The sequence below is a fragment of the Mobula birostris genome, chromosome X (assembly GCF_030028105.1).
Source record: "Mobula birostris isolate sMobBir1 chromosome X, sMobBir1.hap1, whole genome shotgun sequence".
Classification (NCBI taxonomy): Eukaryota; Metazoa; Chordata; class Chondrichthyes; order Myliobatiformes; family Myliobatidae; genus Mobula; species Mobula birostris.
The window spans coordinates 41965478-41988263 of record NC_092402.1 but is presented as its reverse complement, the minus strand read 5'-3'; the positions used below and the strand labels follow the sequence as shown (position 1 = coordinate 41988263).

Genomic DNA, 22786 nt, shown 5'->3' with positions numbered 1-22786 from the left:
CTCACTTTCAAGGACTCTTCATCTCATGTTCTTGATATTTATTGTTTATTTATTATTATTATGTTTTTCTTTTGTATTTGCACAGTTCGTTGTATTTTGCACACTGGTTATTTGTCCATCCTGTTGGGCACTGGCTTTCATTGATTTTATCATGTTTCTTGGATTTGCTGAGTACACCCACAAGAAAATAAATCTCAAGGTAGTATATGGTAACATATATGTACTTTGATAATAAATTTACTTTGAACTTTGAGTGTTTCTTGATATTGCATTGAACAGTATTATAGACCAGATGCAGATTAATATCTGAAACCCACCACAGAGGGGCACTGTTCTCACTGTTAACACCCAGGGCTGTGTGTCTGCCTCAAAATGAAAGGTAATATATTTCATGGTTTTGCAAGTTTTCATGCAGTTTTCCATGTTCCTGTAGATAACTGGGAAGCAATAATGAGAGTATACTGTGAACCTATTGCTCAAACCACATATATGGGATGTTTTTTTTCAGAAACTTCCTGCAAAAAGAGATTGTGGGTGAGTGAAGCCCTCGAGTTGCTTATAAAGAACTTTTATGTCGTTCCCTAGCCATGTTCTCTTTATATTCTTCTGTATTCTCTGCCTTGTTTTCTGATTCCTCCATGGTCTTCCCCTTCCTTTCTAAAATCATTCCCATGCTTGAACTTCTGCATTTCTCTAATTCTGTGTCGTGCTGATCCCTGAATTTAAATAACCAAAATTGACGGCTGTGCCTAAGTAATAGATGCCCTCCTTTTCCCTTTTGCCACACACTCTCTCCCTCTCTCTCTCTTCCTTCAAGACACATTCTGTCAGCATGCAAACTATTTCAATAGGTGGCTTGGTGTTAAATTTTGTTTGTTATAAGCATTAGGAGAAGTTTTGGAGACATCAGCACCTGCAGATGTTGGAATCTGTTGCAACAATCTGCTTGAAACATCAACAATTGCTTCCACCCAAAGCTGCTGCTTAACCTGCTGAGTTCTTCAAGCTGATTGTTGCTACGATAATTTAAATACTTGTTAAAGACCATAAGAACATATGACACAGGAGAAAAATCAGGCCATTCAGCCCATCGAGTCTGCTCCACCATTCCATCATGGCTGATTTATTAACCCTCTCAACCCCATTCTCATCTTCTATCAAGCTCCGCTTTAAATATACCCAATGACTTGGCTGCCACAGTTTCCAGCACGTTACACTACAGTGCAGGCCCTATGGCCCACAATGCTGTGCCAACCTTTTCATCTACTCCAAGGTTAACCTGAACTTTCCCTCCTAAAGGAAGAAGGCTGAGTTCCTTTAGCAGACTGTTTGGTGCCCTGGAATCCAACATCGACTGTCTCTGGTGTATCAATTTTTGTTGTAAGATGGGCAGTTTCTGGAATCAGGTTTAATATCACTGGCATATGCTGTGCAACTTGTTGTTTTGCAGCAGTAGTACATTGCAATACATAAATAATGAAAACCACAAATTACAATAAGTACAGTATATATTAAAAAAAGAAAATTAAATAGGCAGTGCAAAAAAGAAGAAAAAATACTGAATTAGTGTTCATGGGTTCATTGTTCATTCAGAAATCTGTTGGCAGAGGGAAAGAAGCTATAAGACATAGAAGCAAAATTAGGCCATTCAGGCCTTCGGGTCTGCTCTGTCATTCCATAATGGCTGATTTATCATCCTGACTGGCTGCATCACTGCCTGGTATGGGAACTGTACCTCCCTTAATCGCAGGATTCTGCAGAGAGTGGTGCAGAGGGCCCAGCGCATCTGTAGTTGTGAACTTCCCATAACTCAAGATATTTACAAGGACAGGTGTGTAAAAAGGGCCCGTAGGATTATTGGGGATCTGAGTCACTCCAACCACAACCTACTCCAGCTACTACCATCCGGAAAACGGTGCTGCAGCGTAAAAGCCAGGACCAACAGACTCCTGGACAGCTTCTTCCACCAGGCCATCAGACTGATTAACTCACAAGTGTATTTCTATGTTGACTGTCCTATTTATTATAAATTACTATGATTGCACATTTGGACAGAGACATAACGTAAAGATTTTTACTCCTCATGTATGTGAAGGATGTAAGAAATAAATTCAATTCAAAACTCTTAACTCTATTCTCCTGCCTTCTCCCTGTAAACTTTGACGCCCTTACTAATCAAGAACCTATCAACTTGCACTTTAAATATACCCAAAGACTTGGCCTCCACAGCCATCTGTGGCAATGAATTCCACAGATTCGCCACTCTTTGGCAAAGGCATAACAACAATCTTGTTTCAGTTGAAATTCCTAAATTAATAGTAAATGGGACCTGTGATTACTTTAAATTGTCATTGTAAATTTGCTGCCTTGGATGCAAAATAGTGTGATTGGGTTTAGTAAATATTTATGATTGCTGCTTTTTTCATTTATTACTTGAGAGCTAAAAGTTTAAGATTCAACACCTATCTCTCAGACACTGAGCTCCATGTTCAGCCGAATTTACGATGAATCATTTTCTTATTCTTAGTTGTTCCAGCTCTGCAGTAACATTAGCACCTCCTGACAGGGAGAAAAACAGCCAGCTGCATCCTGTTCCCAAAAAAAAACAGGATAACTTCGATCCTGCAAATTACTGCCCATCAACTGACTTTAAATTACCAGCAAAGTGATAGGGAGGTGTTGTCAATAGTGCCATCAAGTACCACTTATTCACCCAATAACCTGATCACTGATCAGTGTGGGCTTTGACAGAATATCTCAGCTCCAGATTTCATTACAACCTTGGTATACACATGTACACAAGAGCTAAATCCTAAAGGCAGGGGTGAGATTGACTGCCTTTGATATCAAAATAGCATTTGACCAACTGTGGCATCAGGAAGCCCAGTTAAAGCTGAAATGAATGAAATCATCTGGGAGTTCTGCATGATTAGCCCAGAGTGACCAGCAATTCATGGAAGCTGCAAAGCCTATAAGGACTCCAGGTCACCCAAGTGTGGACGGTATGCATGCACCTGAGCCAGTGTGGATAACTTCACTCACCTCAACTCCAAACTGATCCCATAACCTATAGACTTATTTTCTAGAGCTCTACTACTCATGTTTTCATGATTATTTATTTATTTTTACTATTACAGGTTGAGTACCCCTTATCTGAAATGCTTGGGGCTGGAAGTGTTTCAGATTTTGGAATATGTAATGAGATAGCCTGGGATTGCCATCATTTCCAACTCTGAATTTCTGAGCTACTGATAAGCAGTCTTGTCTTACACTTGTTTATCACACATATGTACTGATGCAGCCATACAGCATGTTAGATTTTCATCAGCGGCAATCTTGGCAAACTCATCAATGAACTTGTCTGCTGCTTCATGATCAGCAAATGCTTTATCACCACAAATCTTTAAAAAATTAATGCCATGTCTTTTCTTAAAATTCTGCACCCAGTCTGCAGAATATTCACAATTACTTTAAATTTTCAGTTTGTCGTGATAGATCTTTGCTTGTTTCATGATCATAATACCATTAAATGGCATATGTTCACTCCAACGCTGACGAATCCACTCTTTCAATACAATCAAGATCTTTATATTTGGCTTTATGCAGTGTACCTTCTGTTCATTACATATGGGAGGTGACTTCTCAGAACTGTCTGTTGTGCCCAGAGACCTGCACATCGCTTGCAAACCTTCCCAGCACCTTGTGGAATTTTCCATTTGTGACATCATGTCAGAGGTTTTCATATTTTGAAATTTCGTATAAGAAGTGATCAACCTGTATTTGTTTTTTTTTGTATTCGCACAGTTTGTCTTCTTTTCAACACTGGTTGTTTGTCAGTCTTCATGTGTAGTTTTTCATTGACTCTATTGTATTTCTCTGTTTTACTATAAATGCCTGCAAGAAAATGGATTTCAAGGTAGTACATGGTGGCACATACATACTTTGATAATAAATTTACTTTGAACTTTGAACCTGTTTGGGATGGTAGCAGAGGGAGCTTCTGTATATGTACAACCTGGAGCTTGCAGCTGCTGGTTGAAGGTCTCAGAGTCATTTCACTGGAACAGATTTCAGCTCAGCAAAGGAAGATGGTTGCAACTTTTTTCAGCCATTCTGTCTTGCCCAGAACATTGTCGCCAGTGGTTATACATTATGATTCGATCATGTTCAATTCGCTTCACAGTTCTTTAGATAACTAAGCTGTTAGGGCCCACATTCAAGGAACTATAGTCTGATATATAAAATTGAATATTTGAATTGCACATGCAAAAAATAGAGTCAATTCATCTCCTCCTGGTATCCAATAACATCACCATATAAGCAAATGGATTATTCATATAAACACCTTGGCTGCAAAGATGCTTTGAGCAGCGGCAAATCGGAGATCGGAAGCCTGAGAAGATGTAGCTCACTCAGGTCCGTCGATCAAGTAGAAAATGCAGCGCATCACAGCAGTTTGGAGCTTTGAGCAGCGGCAAATCGGAGATCAGAAGCCTAAGAAGACATAGCTCACTCAGGTTTACCGATTGAATCGAAAAAGAGCATCTTGCGTCAGTTTGGAGCTTTGAGCAGTGGTAAATCAGAGACTGGAAGCTCGAGAAGACGTAGCTCACTCAGGTTTACCGATTGAATCGAAAAAGTGCATCATGCGTCAGCTTTTTTAAAAACGCAAACAACAGGAATTCTGCAGATGCTGGAAATTCAAGCAACACACATCAAAGTTGCTGGTGAACGCAGCAGGCCAGGCAGCATCTCTAGGAAGAGGTACAGTCGAGACCCTTCGTCAGGACACGGCCTGAAACGTCGACTGTACCTCTTCCTAGAGATGCTGCCTGGCCTGCTGCGTTCACCAGCAACTTTGATGTGTGTTGCTTGCGTCAGCTTGATGCTTTGAGCAGCGGCAAATCAGAAATTGGAAACCCAAGAAAATGTAGCCCACTCAGGTTTGCTGATTGAGTAGAACAGGCAGTGACTTGCGGCAGTATGGAGCTTTGAGCAGCGGCTGATCGGATATCAGAAGCCTGAGAAGACATAGCTCACTCGGGTTCGTGGAATGAGTCAAAAAGGCAGTGACTCATGGTAGTTTGGAGCTTCGAGCAGTGGAAAGTCAGTGTTCGTAAGAGTGAGAAGATGTGACTCAGTCAGTTTCGTGGAGTGAGTAGAAAAGGCGCATCTAGCATCAGTTTGGACCTTGCAGCAGCAGCAGATCAGCAAGCAGAAGCCTGGGAAGACATAGCTCACTCAGGTTCGTAGACTGAGTAGAAAAGGCAGCAACTCACGGCAGTTTGGTGCTTTGAGCAGACAGTCAATCAGCATTTGGGATTGATTGGCATGAACAAATTAAAGTAAGGCAGGGGCAAGTGGAGTGGGGATTTTTAGACATTGGGTCTTTGAGGCTTCAGTGAGGAGAGGCGTCAGTCAGAGGAGGCAATAAAGCTGTAAATAGAGTTACACACACACACACACACACACACACACACACACACACACACACACAGAGTTTATTGTTCTTCTTTCTTTATATTTGCTCAGTTAGAACAGTAGAGATGCCAGGCAGGAGAGTGGAATGTTCCTCTTGCAGGATGTGGGAAGTCAGGGAGATCTCCAGTGACCCTGACAACTACACTTGCAAGAAGTGTATCCAGCTCCAGCTTCTAACACTCCACGTTAAGGAGTTGGAGCTGGAACTGGATGAACTCTGGAACATTCGGGAGGTTGATGATAGATAGAACATACAGAGAGGTAGTTACATCCAGGGTGCAGGACACAGGAAACTGACTGGGTGACAGTCAGGAAGAGGAAAAGGGTTAAACAATCAGTGCAGAGTACCCCCATGGCCATCCCCCTCAACAACAGGTATGTCACTACGGATACTGTCAGGGGTGGTGGGGGGTGTGACCTAACAGAGAAAAGTCACAGTGGTCGGGTCTCTGGCACTGAGTCTGGCTCTGTGACTCAGAAGGGAAGGAGGAAGAAGAGGTACGCTGTGGCGATAGGGGATTCATTAGTTAGGGGAACAGACAGGAGGTTCTGTGGGCAAGAACGAGATTCCTGGATGGTATGTTGCTTTCCGGGTGCCAGGTCTGGGACATCTCGGATCGAGTCCTCTTCATTCTTAACTGGGAGGGTGAACAGCCAGAGATCGTGGTCCATGTAGGTACCAACGTCATAGGTAGGAAGAGTGATGAGGTTCTGCAAAGTGAATTCGGGGAGTTAGGTGCTAAATTAAAGGGTAGGACCTCCAGGACTGTGATCTCAGGATTGCTACCTGTGCCATGTGCTAGTGAGATCAGAAATTGGAAGATTATACAGTTTAACACGTGGCTAAGGAGTTAGTGTAGGAGGTGGGGCATAGGATTTTTGGATCACGGGGCTCTCTTTCAGGGAAGGTGGGATCTGTACAGAAGAGGTAGTTTACACCTGAACTGGAGGGGGACTAATATCCTAGCGGGAAGGTTTGCTAGTGCTGAATGTTGGTTGGGGGGGGGGTGGTGGAATGGTTCCCATCCCTCTAGAGTTGCAGGGGGATGGGAGCCAGAGTGCCAGAACAGATACAGATACTGGAGCAGTTGTGGAGACCTCAGACAAAGTCAGGAATCAAAAGGTTGAGCACGATGTGACTAACATCCTGAGCTGCATATATTTCAATGTAAGAAGTATCCTAGGAAAGGCGGATGAGCTCAGGGATGGATCAACACATGGAATTATGATATTGCAGCCATTAGTGAGATTTGGTTGCAGAAGGGGCAGGATTGGCAGCTCAGTATTCTGGGGTTCTGTTGTTTTAGCTACAATAGAGTGGCGGGGATTAAAGGGGGAGGCATGACATTACTAGTCAGGGAAAATGTCATGGCAGTGCTCAGTCATCATAGACTGGAGAGCTTGTCCAATGAGGCATTATGGCTGGAAATGAGGAATAAGAAGGGTATGTCCACGTTAATGAGGCTATATTGTAGACCAACCAACAGTCTGCAGGACTTAGAGGAACAAATTTGTAGACAGATCACAGGAGGAAATTATAGAGGGAAATCTGTTGCAAGAAGCATAAGGTCATTATAAGAGGTAATTTTATCTTTCCAGAAATTGACTGGGACTCCCATACTGTAGGAGGACTAGATGGGATAGAATTTGTCAAATGTGTTCAGGAAAGTTTTCTTAATCCGTAAGTAGAAGTCCCAATGAAAGTGTACAACACGTGATCTGCTATTAGGAAATGAGTCAAGTTGTGTAGGGAAACACTTTGCATCCACTGATCATAATGCCATTAATTAGTAGGCAGTCGTCGATCCCAGGGGATCATGTGCTTGCGCCTCTGGTTGACTGTATCCTCTCCAGGGCACAAGCCTGGTTGGGATAATGCCATTTGTTTCAAAGTAAATATGCAAAAAGACAGGTCTGGCCAGTAGGTTGAGATTCTAAATGGAGAAAGGCCAATGTTGATGGTACCAGAAAGGATCTGGCAAGTGTTGATTGAGACAGGCTGTTTTCTGGCAAAGGCTAAGTGGGAGGCCTTCAAAAGTGAAACTGTAAGGGTGCAAAGCTTGTATGTGCCTGGCGGAATAAAAGGCAAAGATAACAGGTGGAGGGAACCTTGGTTTTGGTTTTCAATAGATACTGACACCTTGGTTAAGAAAATAATTGAGGTGCATGGCAGGTATAGACAGGTAGGAACAAATGAAGTGCTGATGGAGTAAAAAAAAATGCAAGAGAACACTTGAGGAAGAAATCAGGAAGGCTGAAAGAAAGCCTGAGGTTGCTCTAGCAAACAAGGTGAAGGAGAATTCTAAGGGATTCTACAGACATGTTAAGAGCTAAAGGATTGTAAGTGTTAAAATCGGTCCTCTGAAAGGTCAGAATGGTAATCAGTGTGTGGAGCCAAATGGCCTAATTCTGCTCCTATATCTTATGGTCTTATAAAATGAGCTTAGTAGACGTCGCGAATACAGGGACATTTAGAACCAAAACCACTGTTGGTTGCAGAACCACCTATTTGTCTTGGGATGTGAGGGGAAATGAGACGTGGTCACCTATTGAACATGCAAAGAACATAGAAATTTACAATAGAACACAGACCTTCAGCCCATGATGTATATGCCAACCATGATTTCAATCCATATTCTTACTATCCTACTCTATTATTTTTGACAACCAGCTTGACCAGCTGTCACTTTTAACCTAGCAATTCTCTTGGTGGAAGTTGTTCTGATACTGCCACCCACCTGATACCAGCAGAAGGTGAAATCAAACTTGCTGACCACAGAGGAAGTGGACTAGACAGCATTACTGGGTGGGTTGTAGATGGAAGACGTATTATAGAGGAAGTGTGAAACTGGCCTGTAGGTGAGTGGCTTGTCACCACCTGCAAATTCTATTGTTGTAACTCCAAAGTTGTAACGCATTTTACAGTCTGACCACATTCCAATAGCTGATCCGTGACGTGTTATTCTGGCACAAGATCACATACTGCATACTGCAGTTTTCCTTTGGAGCAGATGACCTATCTACAGGAATTTATCAACAAAAGTTGATAATGTCACTAAGACAGTAAACCTCAATTTTCTGAGTTTCCTCAGTAGAAAATTTCCATGTAATCGCTTTTGTCACTTTAACCACCTTTTAGTTCAATTTGGATTTGGAGCATGTAACAGGATGTGAAATAATATGAGATTACACAGGAGCTTGGCCTTCAGATCAGATTGGTTCTAATGCCGTTCAGGGTAACCTCCTCCCTCTCTGTCAAGCGTGAATGGAATTTGATAACCCAGATCAACGTGTTCCTAGGCCTTCTTCCGTGCCATAAATTTCTTTGATATCTGATTCTCTGATGCCATCCTTCATTCCAAAGCTGCTCTTAACATGGCAAACTGACAAGCTGTGTCAAAGTTTTGTTAAAGAGCACTAAGATGGCTGATGGGAGCGATGTAGTATGGCAGGGTGTTACATATGACCTAGTTATGCCTGTTGCTACATCTGAGAGTCAGAAATGCTCCACTCCCCCGTACTGAGCTCCCTCGTCCTAGTAAATACTGTATAAACAAAACCTATCCCAAATACAGTCAAAATCTGATAACCCAGCATCTGATTGTTTAGAATTCCTGATGCTCAGTGTTAGAACAGGATGTGAGCAAGAGGTGCAAGGTAAAAGTAGGGCTTGTGACAAGAGTCTGGGGCTGGGTTTATGGCTGGAGCTGGGACTGAGGTCTGGAATACCTGGGGTTAGGAAGGTAGATAGGTTTACACAGGAGCCAATGTCAGTTTATTTCACATTCACATAAACTCATCTGGTTCACTGGAAAATTTATTATACCACTGTGTTTCACAGAAAAATGTATTTGAGTATTAATTGCAGTAGGGGATGAGGTCAAAACTCAACAAACATCTCCAGCCAATTTCACTTTTAGTAGCAGTTTGCAAGGCAGCATCATAGAGGTAGCAAAAATGTTCATGGCATTAAAACAACCACATTTAACCAAGCAGTGTAGAAAATATATTATTCGAACTACACAGATGCTGCTGTTTGGAAATCTTAACATAAAATAATGTAATTTTTTCTTTTAACATGAAAAGAAAACAAAAATGCCTCAGAGCTGAACTGGCTCCATGGCTGTGATTTGGGAAATCTGTGGTACATGTTCTGTGTATAATTTGTTTACTTTTTTTCAGTGTTTGCATGACTTGTTCTTTTTTTCGCACATTGAATGTTTGTCGGTCTTTTTTGTGGGGGGTTTTACATGGATTCTAATGTGCTACTTTGTTCTGTGGCTGCCTGCAAGAAGATGAATCTCAAGGTTGTATATGGTGTACATACTTTGATAATACATGAACTTTGAGGGTACCATTCTGCCTATTCTGCCAAAACTAATCTCACTGCTCTGCTCCCTCCCATGGCAGCACAGAAGATCTTGCCTGGTTGAGCAGAGAGCAGACTATTGTTGCTTATACATGAGCTTGATGGAGGCCAGACACAAAATTCAGTGATCTCAATGGTGGGGATTTCCATTTTCCACCATCAGCATCAGCTTTAGGGAATTCCATTCACCACCTCTCCCCACCAGCAGTGAAATCATCCGATTAGCTGAGCAGCCAGTCACATCAAAGAATACCCAGAGAGAAACTCAAGAAGGAAAAAAATACCAAGTTTTAACACATTTCACAGGAAGTCACAAAATGAAACATTATGATATACAGTAAACTTAGAGAAAATAATAAACCCAAAATAAAGGATTAAGTTATTGGTATGTTTTCTAACTCAGAAACATAAAACTAATCAAAAGAAATACATGGAGTGGAGAATAATGTGTGTATTCTAGTTCCATTTTCACTTCAGTGGTGTGTGCATATATGATGTGGTGGCATAATGACGTATGCCATTCAGGTACTTTTACGTATAACCTGTAATTAATTATTTAACCAACATAGAATGCTTATTAAAACAATATATTTACAGTATTACTCAAATATTACTGAAATATTAAATCACAACAGTTGCTGTTTGTTACCTTCAAGCACATGGAATTTGAAATACTTACTGTAGCTCAAGAATTAAAGTTAGTGTTGGGGGGCATAGATAAGTCAAACAGTAATTATGGCAGGGTGTAACATTTTCAGAATTTGGATTTACAGCAAATAATACTTTATGGTAAGTTGAAATTCTCTTCAGTTTCTCATAATACTGGAGATGATTGTAAGAGACTATGTGTATCTGGGACTTCCACATTTACTTGGCCAAATGCATCTCCCACAGGTTGTTCTCAGATTTCCTCTGTTATTAAGGAAAAACTTCCTCTCTTCAGTTTTATCCCCACTGCACATTCTGGACTATAAAATAGAATTAATTATATGTGGTCTAAATACATTACCCCTATGTTCTGGGAATCTTAAGGATGTCATGTGGAGTAACTATTTGACACGTATATATTTTCATTTCTGAGGCATGATATGATTGAAAGTATCGTGATTGGTCCAGCAAAATGAATGTGCAGGAGCATTAGAAACCGTGGAGAGTAGTGGGCTCAGCTTAATACATTACCGGAACATCCCTCCCTGCCATCGGAAGTAGGGGTTGCCTCAGGAAGGCAAAATCTATCATCAACGATCCCCACCACCATATTAGACCATAAGACCACAAGACATAGGAGTAGAATTGGGCCATTTGGCCCATCAAGTCTGATTCACTATTTAATCATGGCTGATACTTTTTTTTTGTCCCTCTCCTTAGCTCCTCTCCCCGACCTTCTCCCCGTAACCTTTGATGCAGTGTCCACGCAAGAACCTATCAAGTTCTGCCTTAAATACACCCAACAACCTGGCCTCCACAGCTGCCTGTGGTAATAAATTCCACAAATTCACCACCCTCTGGCTAAAGAAATTTCTCCGCATCTCTGTTTTAAATGGACACCCCTCTATCCTGAGGCTGTGCCTTCTTGTCCTAGACTCCCCCACCATGGGAAACATCCTTTCCACATCTACCATGTCTAGGCCTTTCAAAATTCTAAAGGTTTCAGTGAGATCCCCCTCATCCTTCTCAATTCCAGTGAGTACAGACCCAAAGCATCAAATGTTCCTCATATGATAACTATTTCATTCCCGGAATCATCCTTGTGAACCTCCTCTGGACCCTCTCCAATGCCAGCACATCTTTTCTTAAATCAGGAGCCCAGAACTGTTCACAATACTCATGGTGAGGCCTTATAAAGCCTCAGAATCACATTCCTGTTCTTTCTAGACCTCTTGAAATGAATGCTAACATTGTATTTGCCTTCCTCACCACTGACTCAACCTGCAAGTTAACCTTTAGGGTGTTCTGCACAAGGACTCCCAAGTCCCTCTACATCTCAGATTTTTGGATTTTCTCCCCATTTAGAAAATAGTCTGTACATTTATTTCTATTACCCAAGTGCATGACCATGCATTTTCCAACATTGTATTTCATTTGCCAGTTTCTTGCCCATTCTCCTAATCTGTCTAAGTCCTTCTGCATCCTACCTGTTTCCTCAGTACTACCTGCCCCTCCACCAATCTTCGTATCATCTGTAAACTTGGCAACAAAGTCATCTATTCCATCATCTAAACCATTTATATACAGCATAAAAAGAAGTGGTCCCAACACCAACCCCTGTGGAACATCACTGGTCACTGGCAGCCAACCAGAGAAGGATCCTTTTATTCCCACTCGCTGCCTCCTACCAATCAGCCAATGCTCTAACCATGTTAGTAACTCTCCTGTAATACCATGGGCTCTTAAATTGGTAAGCTGTCTCATGTGTGGCACCTTGTCAAATGCCTTCTAAAAGTCCAAATATACAACATCCATTGCATCCCCTTTATCTATCCTACTTGTAATTACCTCAAAGAATTCCAACAGGTTCCTCAGGCAGGATTTCCCCTTAAGGAAATCATGCTGACTTGGTTCCATCTTGTCCTGTGTCACCAAGTGCTCCATAACTTCATCCTTAACAATCGATTTCAACATCTTCCCTACCACTGAGGTCAGGCTAACTGGTCTATAATTTCCTTTCTGCTGCCTTCCTACTTTCTTAAAGAGTGGAATGACATTTGCAATTTTCCAATCCTCTGGCACCATGCCAGAGTCCAAAGATTTTTGAAAGATCATTTCTAACGCCTCCACAATCTCTAATGCTACCTCTTTCAGAACCCTAGGGTGCAGTTCATGTGGTCTGGGTGACTTATATACATTTTGGTCTTTCAGGCTTTTGAGCACCTTCTCCCTTGTAACAGAGACTGCACCCATTTCTCTGCATTCACACACTACAACGTCTGGCATCCTGCTAGTGAAGACTGATGCAAAATATACGTTTAGTTCATCAGCCATCTCCTTGTCCCCTGTTATTATTTCTCCTGCCTCATTTTCTAGCCCGTTTTACACTAAAATGGACTCTTGATTTTGGGTTTTAATTCTGTTTTTTCTTGCATAATTTTGTATACTTTATGTTTTTTGTGAATGTTGTGTTCCTGATGCTTTATGCCTATGATTCTGCTGCTAGTAAGTTTTTTTCTTTGCACCTGTGCATACAGACACTTGTGCCTATGACAGTAAACTCGACCTTGACTTTTGTGCCTTCAAGAGCAAATGCTGTACTTTGGGATAATACATAGATTTTTTATGCACTTTCTTTGTACTTCCATGGCACCAACAAGACTGTCCAATAACATCTGAAGAACATCGAAAGTCACACAGTATTATTGAAGAAAAGTAATACTATACCCTTCAAGCATGGGAAACTGCCGGTCTTCCATACAACCTTGCCCAGGCTTGCGCCCTGGAAACCCTCCAAGGCGCAAATCCATGATCTCACAAGACTAACCGATGCCTATAAAAAATACTATACCCTTCAAGAAAGGATTTTTAATCACTATCATGATATAGAAAATGTTTGGATGGAAGCCACAATGATTCACCCCACTACTTGAAAGTTCTTGGAGCTCAACAGATATCCAGATAATGGATGTTACTTACTTTTAATACAGTGATGTTCCACGCAAAGCTCTCAAATGCTTTTTGAAATTTCCGTCCTTTCAGGCCTTCCTTTGATCCAATATCATGGAAGTCTCCATGGAAATCCAGCCCTGTGCATTTGGAAGAATAGAACTCAGTCAAAGAATGCCAGCCTCCTTTGGATGGATGACAATGAACTTCAATTTGCTTTCTGATTGCACAAGGTAAAAAAAAAGTCACTTGCAAGGTTTCCACTCGAACATTTCTCCCTTCCTGTCACATTGGGCTTACAGAGTGAATGGGCAATGGATGAACTATGCTAAATTAACCTTTATCTTCAATCTGATACTGAACAATGGGTGGTGACTGGCTATGCACCAGTGAGATCATTATTATTAGATATAAACTGCACTTTACATCTGACACAGCAGGTTACTTGTTGAATATCATAAAGATTACTGATTTTCCTTTCCTTTGTTTATGAGCACATGTATCTTACTGTGGAGTTCATATTAATGCCCCATTTGAACTGGAGACTCTCCTGGTTATGTTGTGAACTTATCACTTTTAGGTGACTGTTGGGTTTCTATTCATAATGTTATTTGCACTAAAAACATGAGGCAGAAAATACAACCCTAGTTTAATAGGAAATAATTGTCCTTAACTGTTAGATTTTAGTACACTTTTAGCAAAGACAGCCTGTTGTTCTGTTTCCCTACCCTTTCCTCAGAACCTTGTAAATTATTCTCTCTAAAGTGCCTATCCAATTCCCTTTGGAAGGCCCTATAGATGGCATATTCCATATCCTATCTTCTCTAACTAGGGAAGTATTTATTCACGTTCCTTTAGTACCTGTGCCCACAATTTGAAATGTGTGTCACCCACCCCTTAAACCACGGTTAATGAGCAACTTCCTTAACTTCTGCTGTTTAAACCAGTCATGATCTTGCAGACCTCCATCAAATCTCCTCTCAGCCTCTATGATCCAAAGAGAATAATCCTAGCTTTTCCATTCCAAGCCAAAAAGGGTTGCAAGTGTTTCATGAGCAGAGGAATTTTATGTTCTTTCAGTGGCATCACTGATCATCTTGGGCTGTTCCCTACAGACTTTTAATGGGCAGCAAAGACCACTGCCATCAGTTTGAATTCATTTCATAAAAATTTCAACATTCTGCTGAAATTAAAGGTCACTATTCTTTTATCAGTCATAGTCATATGGCACAGAAACAAACCTTTCAACCCACCTGTGTCCATGCTAACCATTAAGCACCCTTCTATACTAATCCAATTTACCAGCAGTCGGTCCACAGCTTTCAATACTTGGCATTTAGAATACTTGATTAGATACCTCTTAAATGCTCTGAGAATGTACAGTGTGTCACCACCACCCACTCAGGCTGTGAGCTCCAGATTCCAAATGCCCCGCATGTGAAAAAAAAATTTCCCTTAGATCCCTTCTAAACTTCCTACCCCTTACACAAAACTTCTGATCTCTGATGTTAGAGACCTCTGATACAGGAGATTCACCACCCTCTGCAATAAGAATTTTTTACGTATCTCGCTGGTACAAGTGAGTGGTTTATTGGGCATTTCCAAGCCATTCACAGCTGCTAGTCCTATAATCATTATCACTAAGTCCAGTTTCTTTTTCAAACTACAAACTGAATTCAAGTTCTACAGCGTCCCATAGTGGGAGCTAAGCTTGGATTGTTAGCCCAAGCATTTGTATTACTTAACTGGTAGCTTAACTACTGCATCCTTATGATGCAGGGAGCTGTGGTATGGTCTTGCTTCTTGCCTTGGTCATTGGCTGAACCTGCTGCCATATTACCATTAAGGGGCAAAGTATAAAATCTTTTTCAAAATTTTCAACATTAATTTTCTTCTGAGTAAATAAGGTTCCCTGTTCATTATTTTTAAATTAATTTTGATGGTTCAGCAGTAATCATCAAATATTTTAATCAAGGCTGAATTATTCCTTTATGCATAAACCCCAGATATCTTATGACGAAATAATGAGCCGGTTCACTTGATGCAGAATCCATTGGCAAAGACTATAAGCGCAAACTCACTGAATGAACTGGGTAACCACTGATAGCGAAGTAATTTGGTATATTTAAAATGGAGGTTGATAGGTTCTTAATTGATAAAAGTGTCAAAAGTTATTGAGAAAAGGCAGGAGAATGATGTTGAGAGAGAAAATACATTGCCCCTAATCAAATGGCCTAATTCTGCTCCGATATCTTATGGTAAGACTAATTCAGGGTTTCTGCCACTAAATTGCAATGACCAGATACCAGTAGTTACAAGTTTTAGCCAGCAGTAATCTGCAAGTGCTAATAGCCTGCTGTTATTAGCAAAGCACACTTTGGGCCCTTATATTGTGTATCAAAACAGGAAAAATAAGCAATTCACATCCATTGTGGTTAAACGCTTAGGGAGAAGAGGGCATAGGGGTTTCTTGGGATTGATACTGAAGATCGTAGCCCAAAGATCAATCAGAAGTTGAAGCCTAATGGCTGAAGCCCTGGTCTATGAGTCTGAGAGTCTGCTGGGGAAGTTGGAGGCCCACTGTCTGTGAGTAGTGGATCTACTGGAGGCTGGAGGCCTGGTGGCCTGTCCTGATGTTGGAGGACTGTCTGTCTGAGTGGGTGAGTGGGAGGGAGGGAGGAAAGCGGCTTGCTTTGCTATTATTGCTTTCTTGTGTGTTGTGTTCTGTGTTGTTCTGCCAAACATTGCGGGCATACTATGTTGGCACTGGAAGCATGGTGACACTTGCTGGCTGCCTCCAACACAACTTTAGGTTGTGTTGGTTGCTAACGCAAATTATATATTTCACTGTATGTATGTTTCAATGTACATGCGATAAGTAAATTAATCTGAATATGAATAAATGAGTCATTGCTACCTAAACCGACAACAATCCTCCACCATCTCACAAGTTAAGCAATTACTAGAAAGTGCTGGATAAAACTAATTTACAGCTGCAAAGTGAGCTTAGAATTAATTGAGAAAATAGGGTCCAACCATTATTTGATTGTTGGTCTATGAATTGAGTACAGGAAACACATTTGTTCATGGTGACCCTTCTTACACAGGGCCATATCCCTGACATCGCCATATCATGGCATTTAACTTTCCAGCATTCTCAACCTTGGAATAAACTATTGATTTGTAGATGCATGGATTATGTTACCTTAATGTATCATATGATGTTGCTTAGTGCCATTACATTGCTGTAATAGATAAATGGTGAAAATAAGCACCTCCAGTAGGACCTGACAAAAGACTTAATGCCTGAAATTTTACCCTATTTTATTCTCCCACAAGCCAGGCTAATGTTTCCACCATTTCCTGCTTCAACATGTATGTGTTGCATGAATTAGTTTACTGATAAAGTAATTTATGGACATTGCCACAGAAAATGAAAATTGCTATAAAGGCCTGTGTAACAGCCACTGGTCTTTGCGATGTTTCCTTTATAATGAAATCTTCTCAAGACTGATAATGCGCATGTTCAGCAATTCAGCACTTCAGTCATTTTGTCATAATGAAACACAAGGAAATAATTATTTTGCAAAGTGGTCCTGGCCTCTACAGTGTCGAAGGGCACCTTGCTAGATCTTCTCAAACATTTAGAGTGTGAGTCCCTTCTAGTAGAAGAATGAATGGAAATAGCCCTTCCACACTGCACTGTTCACCAGCTACACAACATTCTCTGGCTCCGTGATAATTAGAACATCCCTTGCGAAAAGAAAATGGCACAGGCAACAGAAAAAATAAAAAGAACATAGTGGCCAGGATTATGATTTCCATTATTACTGATAGTAAACCTCTCCCATGATTAGTTGAAGTAGCATGAGTAATAGCAAATGAGATCCAGATTTGGGAAAATATATTTTTTAGGGGGAAAAGAATATTTTGAATAACCACAATTTGAATTTATGGGTTCAGAGATGAAATTTGCTTCTTGTGAAACAAATCAGTAAATTTAATTTGCATTCATATTTTGTCTCTATATAATCAACATTCAACTTTATTTGCCATATACTTTTACATGTATTAGGGATTTGCTATGGTATATTGGTCAGGGTGCTACATACAACACAAAACAACATCATTGTAACATTCTACAATTATAAAGAAGAGAGATTATATAAAATAAAGTTAGAGGTTATGGAATAAAATGTACACAAACACATAAATACCAGCATGTATTTACAATTTAAAACAGCAGTATTAAAAGTGGACTAAAGTGTTTTCAATGCAGTAGAGTGACTGAGGTAATAGATAGAGGGTAGTGCAGGATGGTAGTCTAACTCGAATGGTTGATCAGATTAACTACCTGGGAGAAGGAACTTTGAAGATGGCATGATTTTTTTCTTTTAATAGTCCTATAGCACTTTCCAGAAGGGAGTGTATGGAAAATGCAGTGTGCAAGGTGGGTAGTGTTCACAATGACTTTTCTTACCTGTGTCTTTATTCTGGACACATACAAGTCCTGCAGTAATGGTAGACTGCAGCCATTGATCTTTTCTACTGACCTGATAGTTTGCCATAGTTTTTTCTATATTGTGAAAGGATGCTGCACCAAACCAGTTACCTTGGTACTCAGTTTATTATTGTCACATATGGCCTACAGGGAGGAGGTGGAAGAGCTTAATGTCTGGTGCCAGGGTAAATAACCCCTTCCTCATTGTCAACAAGACAAAGGAGATGGTTATTGACTTCAGGAGAACTCGTACCACTCACACCCCTCTTTACATCGGCGGCACAGCAGTGGAAACGGTGATCAGTTTCAAACTCCTGGGAGTGCACATCACACACAACCTCTCATGGTCCTAGAACACATCCGACACAATCAGGAAAGCTCACTAAAGCCTGTACTCTCTGAAGAGAGCTAAACTACGCACATCAAACACGTAACCAAAATAGGCATCAAACTGATCAAAAAGTATCCCTATTCCCTGCATTGTCAAAATAAATAATGCAAAGCAGAACTGACAGACAAACTCCAGAAAATCAAAAGAGACACAAGAGATGGTGGAATCCAGAGCCAACAACTAAGTGCTGGAGGAATTCAATGCGTCAGTAGCATCTGTAAAGGGTAAAGGGCAGTCAATAGTTCGGTTCCTTCTACAGATGCTGACTGACCCACTCAGTTCCTCCAGCAATTTTGTTTCTTGCTCTGGAAAATCCAATCTGGGAATTTACTACTGAAATATTATTCATACTATTTCTTCTACCGTTCTGATAATGTTTTCTTTAATTGATTTCCCTTACAAAATGTTCTCAAACTAGACAACGGGGTGACCCGGTGGGGCACCCTTTGAGAGAAATGTAGTGCAGTCTGATGTGACCAGAATGAACATGAAATTTTCCTGAATGCTATTGGCATCGCTTTGCTTTGGAAACTGAAGAAGAAAACCTCAGTTTATTAAAGAAGAACAACGTGTAGCAAAACAAATATAACTGCTCCTCATTTAACGAAGGACACTTTTGATGGCATCATTTCTGGTTTATCTGCTACCCTTGTGCCTCTCGTTGTCATTCTGGAGACATGCAGCCCTTTCATCCCCTGTCTCTTCAGCTCTTCTGCTGTTTGTTGTTTGCCCCTGATCCTGGAAACGTGCATGCCTCTCCTCCTCTGTCTCTTCTGCTCTCATCTTTTTTTGCATGACTCTTTGATCCTGGAGTCATGCGGCCCTGGCCTCATCTGATTCTTGTTCTCTCCCTCTCCTTGCCGCTTCCTGACGAAGTTTGACGTCATCTCTTGACCATAATGTCCCCCTTCCCTTTCCACGCGGCATAATTAGGCTGACCATTTTTTTTTACCTGAATGCTGGATAGAAGATACGAAGCAGTAACATCAAAGGATGCTGATTATTCTTGATGATATGGTTGGTGCTCTCCTAAATGGACATGATATAGTCACCACTGTCCTTTGACTGCAGCAAAGGGTTTTATGGGTGTCTCGAAGTACGTCATTACAATAAGATTTAATTATATCTTATTGATGGGTGGCAGTTAGATCTGTCCCAATCCTGCGCATGCTGATGGTGATTAGCAGAATGTAACCCCTGGAAATAGAGCTGCCCTGCCCTTTTGCTCCTGTATTTGTCACTGCTGAGGCTGGCCGTGCGCCTGCGTTGGGCTGTCACGTCCCGATTTCCATGATGGCGGATCGGCTCTCGGGTTAAAAGGGAGCCTGTTGATTTTTGCGAATGAGAAATTTTATACGAATATATAACCCTGAATTTTGCCCACATTCTGTAAGTTAGCGCGTTCTAATTCGATTAAGCCAAAAGAAGTGCCGCTGTAATGCACCGTTTGCGCTATTGGAGGTCACAAACAGACAAACAGACAGACAGAGCATGAGAGTTTTAGTAGTATATAGATAGATGTACAAGAAAAAAAAGAGAGAAAATTGGGGAAAACAATAAGTAGAAGCAGAAAGAGAACAAAACAAGCTGTGAGAATAAGTTAAAGAAGGAAGGCAGAGCAAAAGTGGCAGATCCTTTCAAAGAGATCGGGCCTGCGTTCCCTTTAGCACTGCTGCTACTGAGCTGTATTAAGTGCAGAGGGTGTGCCATGAAATCAGAGTGAGAGCAAATCTAAATATTGTTCTATCTTTATACACACACATAATGTCCCCTTAATAGGTTGCATTGGGTATTACAGGCTATGATGCCATCAAGTTATTAAAAGACTCTCAGTTTTCAATGCGATGGTTCTGGTATGAAATGGACACATGTTTAATAAAAACTGAACTGAATAATTGGTGGCTGTTACACAGGTCTTTATAGCAATATTAATATTTTGTAGCAAAATGCATGACCATAAGACAAAGGAGCATAATTAGACTACTCAGCCCATCGAATCTGCTCCACCATTCCATCATGGCTGATTTATTTTCCCTCTCAACTCAATCTGCTGCCTTCTCCCCATAACCTTTGATGTCCTTACTAACCAAGAAACTATCAACCTCTGCTTTAAATACATCCAATGACTTAGCCTCCAATGCTGTCTGTGGCAATGAATTCCACAGGTTCACCACCCTCTGGCTGAAGAAATTCCTCCTCATCTCTGTTCTAAATGGACGTCCTTCTATTCTGAGGCTGCACCCCCTGGTCTTAGACTCCCCCACAACAGGAAGCATCCTCTTCACATCCACTTTAGCTAGGTCTTTCAATATTCTATGGGCTTTCTTGATTCTTCATTTCTCTTAATTCTAGCAAGTACAGGCCCAAGGCCATCATAAAGTAATCTATAAATTACTTTATCGATAGAATAATTCAGTTTGACTCATATGTGTTGAAAATGTGAAATTGAAGGTGGAAATATTGGGTTTTCAGAATCCTGGCTAGTAATTTCATAATTATTTTTGCTTAGAATTAAGCCTTCAGGGCTAACGTTTCTCCATTAAAAATATCAGTTGATGTGGCTTTTACCCCATTAATGTGAATGGGACAATGTTGTATACTAACTGGTCACTGTGCATCTTAGATTAACTTTCATAAAGTTCTAATTACTTTGGGATATCCTAAGATTGTAAAATGCTTGATATAAATGCAAGTCTCTTTTTTGTCGCAAAGCAGGTGGCTTTCCAAGATTAACATCATCCTCATATCTGGGAAACCGTTCAAGCTTCTCTCCTAGTCTGGTGCAGGATATCAGTATAAATTGCCTGACAGGAATTTAACATCGTATCTACTCTCTTTGTGACAGTGTCAACTTAACTATAGATCGTGCTGCTTTGAAATCTCCCCCAATTCTGTCCAGGGTTCAATATCAAAGTCATGGTGCCCTGCACGATCTCCTTGTTGTACTGTTTCTTTACATTTGAAAGACAGTATCTATTGTTCAAGCATCTTGTTTATTTAGTCTGAGATATTGGTCCTTAATTTCCTTAATCAAAGCTACATCATTAATGAAACAGATTACAGAGCTCAATGCAATCCTTTTACTTGTTTTATATCAAATGACTTCCTTTTGGAATTTGTCGCCACAGCAACCAAAAGTTAGTGACGTGCTATATTCCTAAGTGGAATGATTATTTGCTGATATTGCATATGACATCAATCTCACATCCATCATTTACATTAATTGCCTAAACAGGTTCTGAATTTGTGTTTCTTTTGCAGGCTACCTGTGAGTAAAGAAGAAAGAATGTGTGCAGAAGTACGAACAGCTTAAAATAGGAGCAGGAGTCGGTCATATGCTCTTTCAAGTCTCTGCTAATCCAATGGCTGATCTCATCACAGGCAAGAGAGTGAGATGTTGAGGTCAAATTCCCTTTAGTCAACACTGAACTGATTCCACAACCTATGGACTCACTTTCAAGGACTCAACAACCCATGTTCCCTGCATTATTTATTTATGGTCTTTGCACAGTTTGCCTTCTTTTGCATATTAGTTGTTTGTCAGTCTTTGTGTGTAGCTTTTCATTGATTCTGTTGTATTTTTTGTTCTACTGTGAATGTCTGCAAGAAAATGAATCTCAGGGTAGTATATGGTGACATAGATGTGCTTTGATAATAAACTTACTTTGAACTTTGAAATTTCTATATCTTAGACTTGCGTATGTCTGTTGATTGGCTCTGCAAATCTCCAGCACAGAGAATTCCAGAGGTTCACGGGCTCAGAAGGAATCTCCTTAATCGGTCTTTCGATCAGCCTTTCTTCCTGAGAATTTTTGACCCAGCTCCAAATATCATAAACTCCAGGAAATAGAATCTAGCAAAACTACTTCCAGGAGAGTCCTGACGAAGGGTCTCGGCCTGAAACGTCGACTGTACCTCTTCCTAGAGATGCTGCCTGGCCTGCAGCAACTTTGATCTGTGTTCCAGGAGAGGTTTGAAGTTTTTTTTTAATTAAATGAGCAAATTACTTAACATTAGAAAAGCAGTGATATATTGAAACAGAAACACCAAGGGCACCTTGGTAGTAGGTCCAGTCAGGGCTGCTGAAATAAATACAGTCGACCTTCACTCATCTGACTACCTGTAATCCAGTTCCTTTGATAATCCAGCACTGATTATGCTTAATGTGATCCTTCTGTAATTCGGCATTTTCACTAATCTGGCACTCCTCAGGTCCCAATGGTGCAGGATTAGTGAAGGTCAACCTGTACTTTGTGTTCCCCAATCTTACTTGGGGAGATGTAGTAAAGCAGAATGAAATTATTCTTAAAAGCATTTCATAACGTGAAATCAATTTGAAATATAAATTTTGATCTAAACTACTTAAATATTAGTGTGCTTTGGGGAATAAATAAGGGCTATACATTTCTGTGGAACTGATCCATAAGGCTTTAACTTTGAGATATTT

At 40.7% G+C, this 22786-nt stretch overlaps 1 protein-coding gene and 1 long non-coding RNA gene across 8 annotated transcripts in view; one reads left to right on the top strand and one right to left on the bottom strand.

Annotated features, from left to right (window-relative positions):
• LOC140191566 (inactive phospholipase C-like protein 2) overlaps positions 1-22786 on the bottom strand; it is a 230203-nt gene that overhangs the window by 5658 nt on the left and 201759 nt on the right. For all 7 annotated transcript variants that reach the window (XM_072249065.1, XM_072249067.1, XM_072249069.1 and 4 more), the window contains exon 5: positions 13478-13587. In XM_072249065.1, the coding sequence (XP_072105166.1) occupies positions 13478-13587 (110 nt within the window). The remainder of the gene's footprint in view (positions 1-13477; positions 13588-22786) is intronic.
• LOC140191567 (uncharacterized) lies at positions 388-22025 on the top strand. The gene is made up of 3 exons (XR_011883838.1): positions 388-534; positions 13541-13680; positions 21601-22025. It is a non-coding gene; the product is annotated as an uncharacterized lncRNA (long non-coding RNA).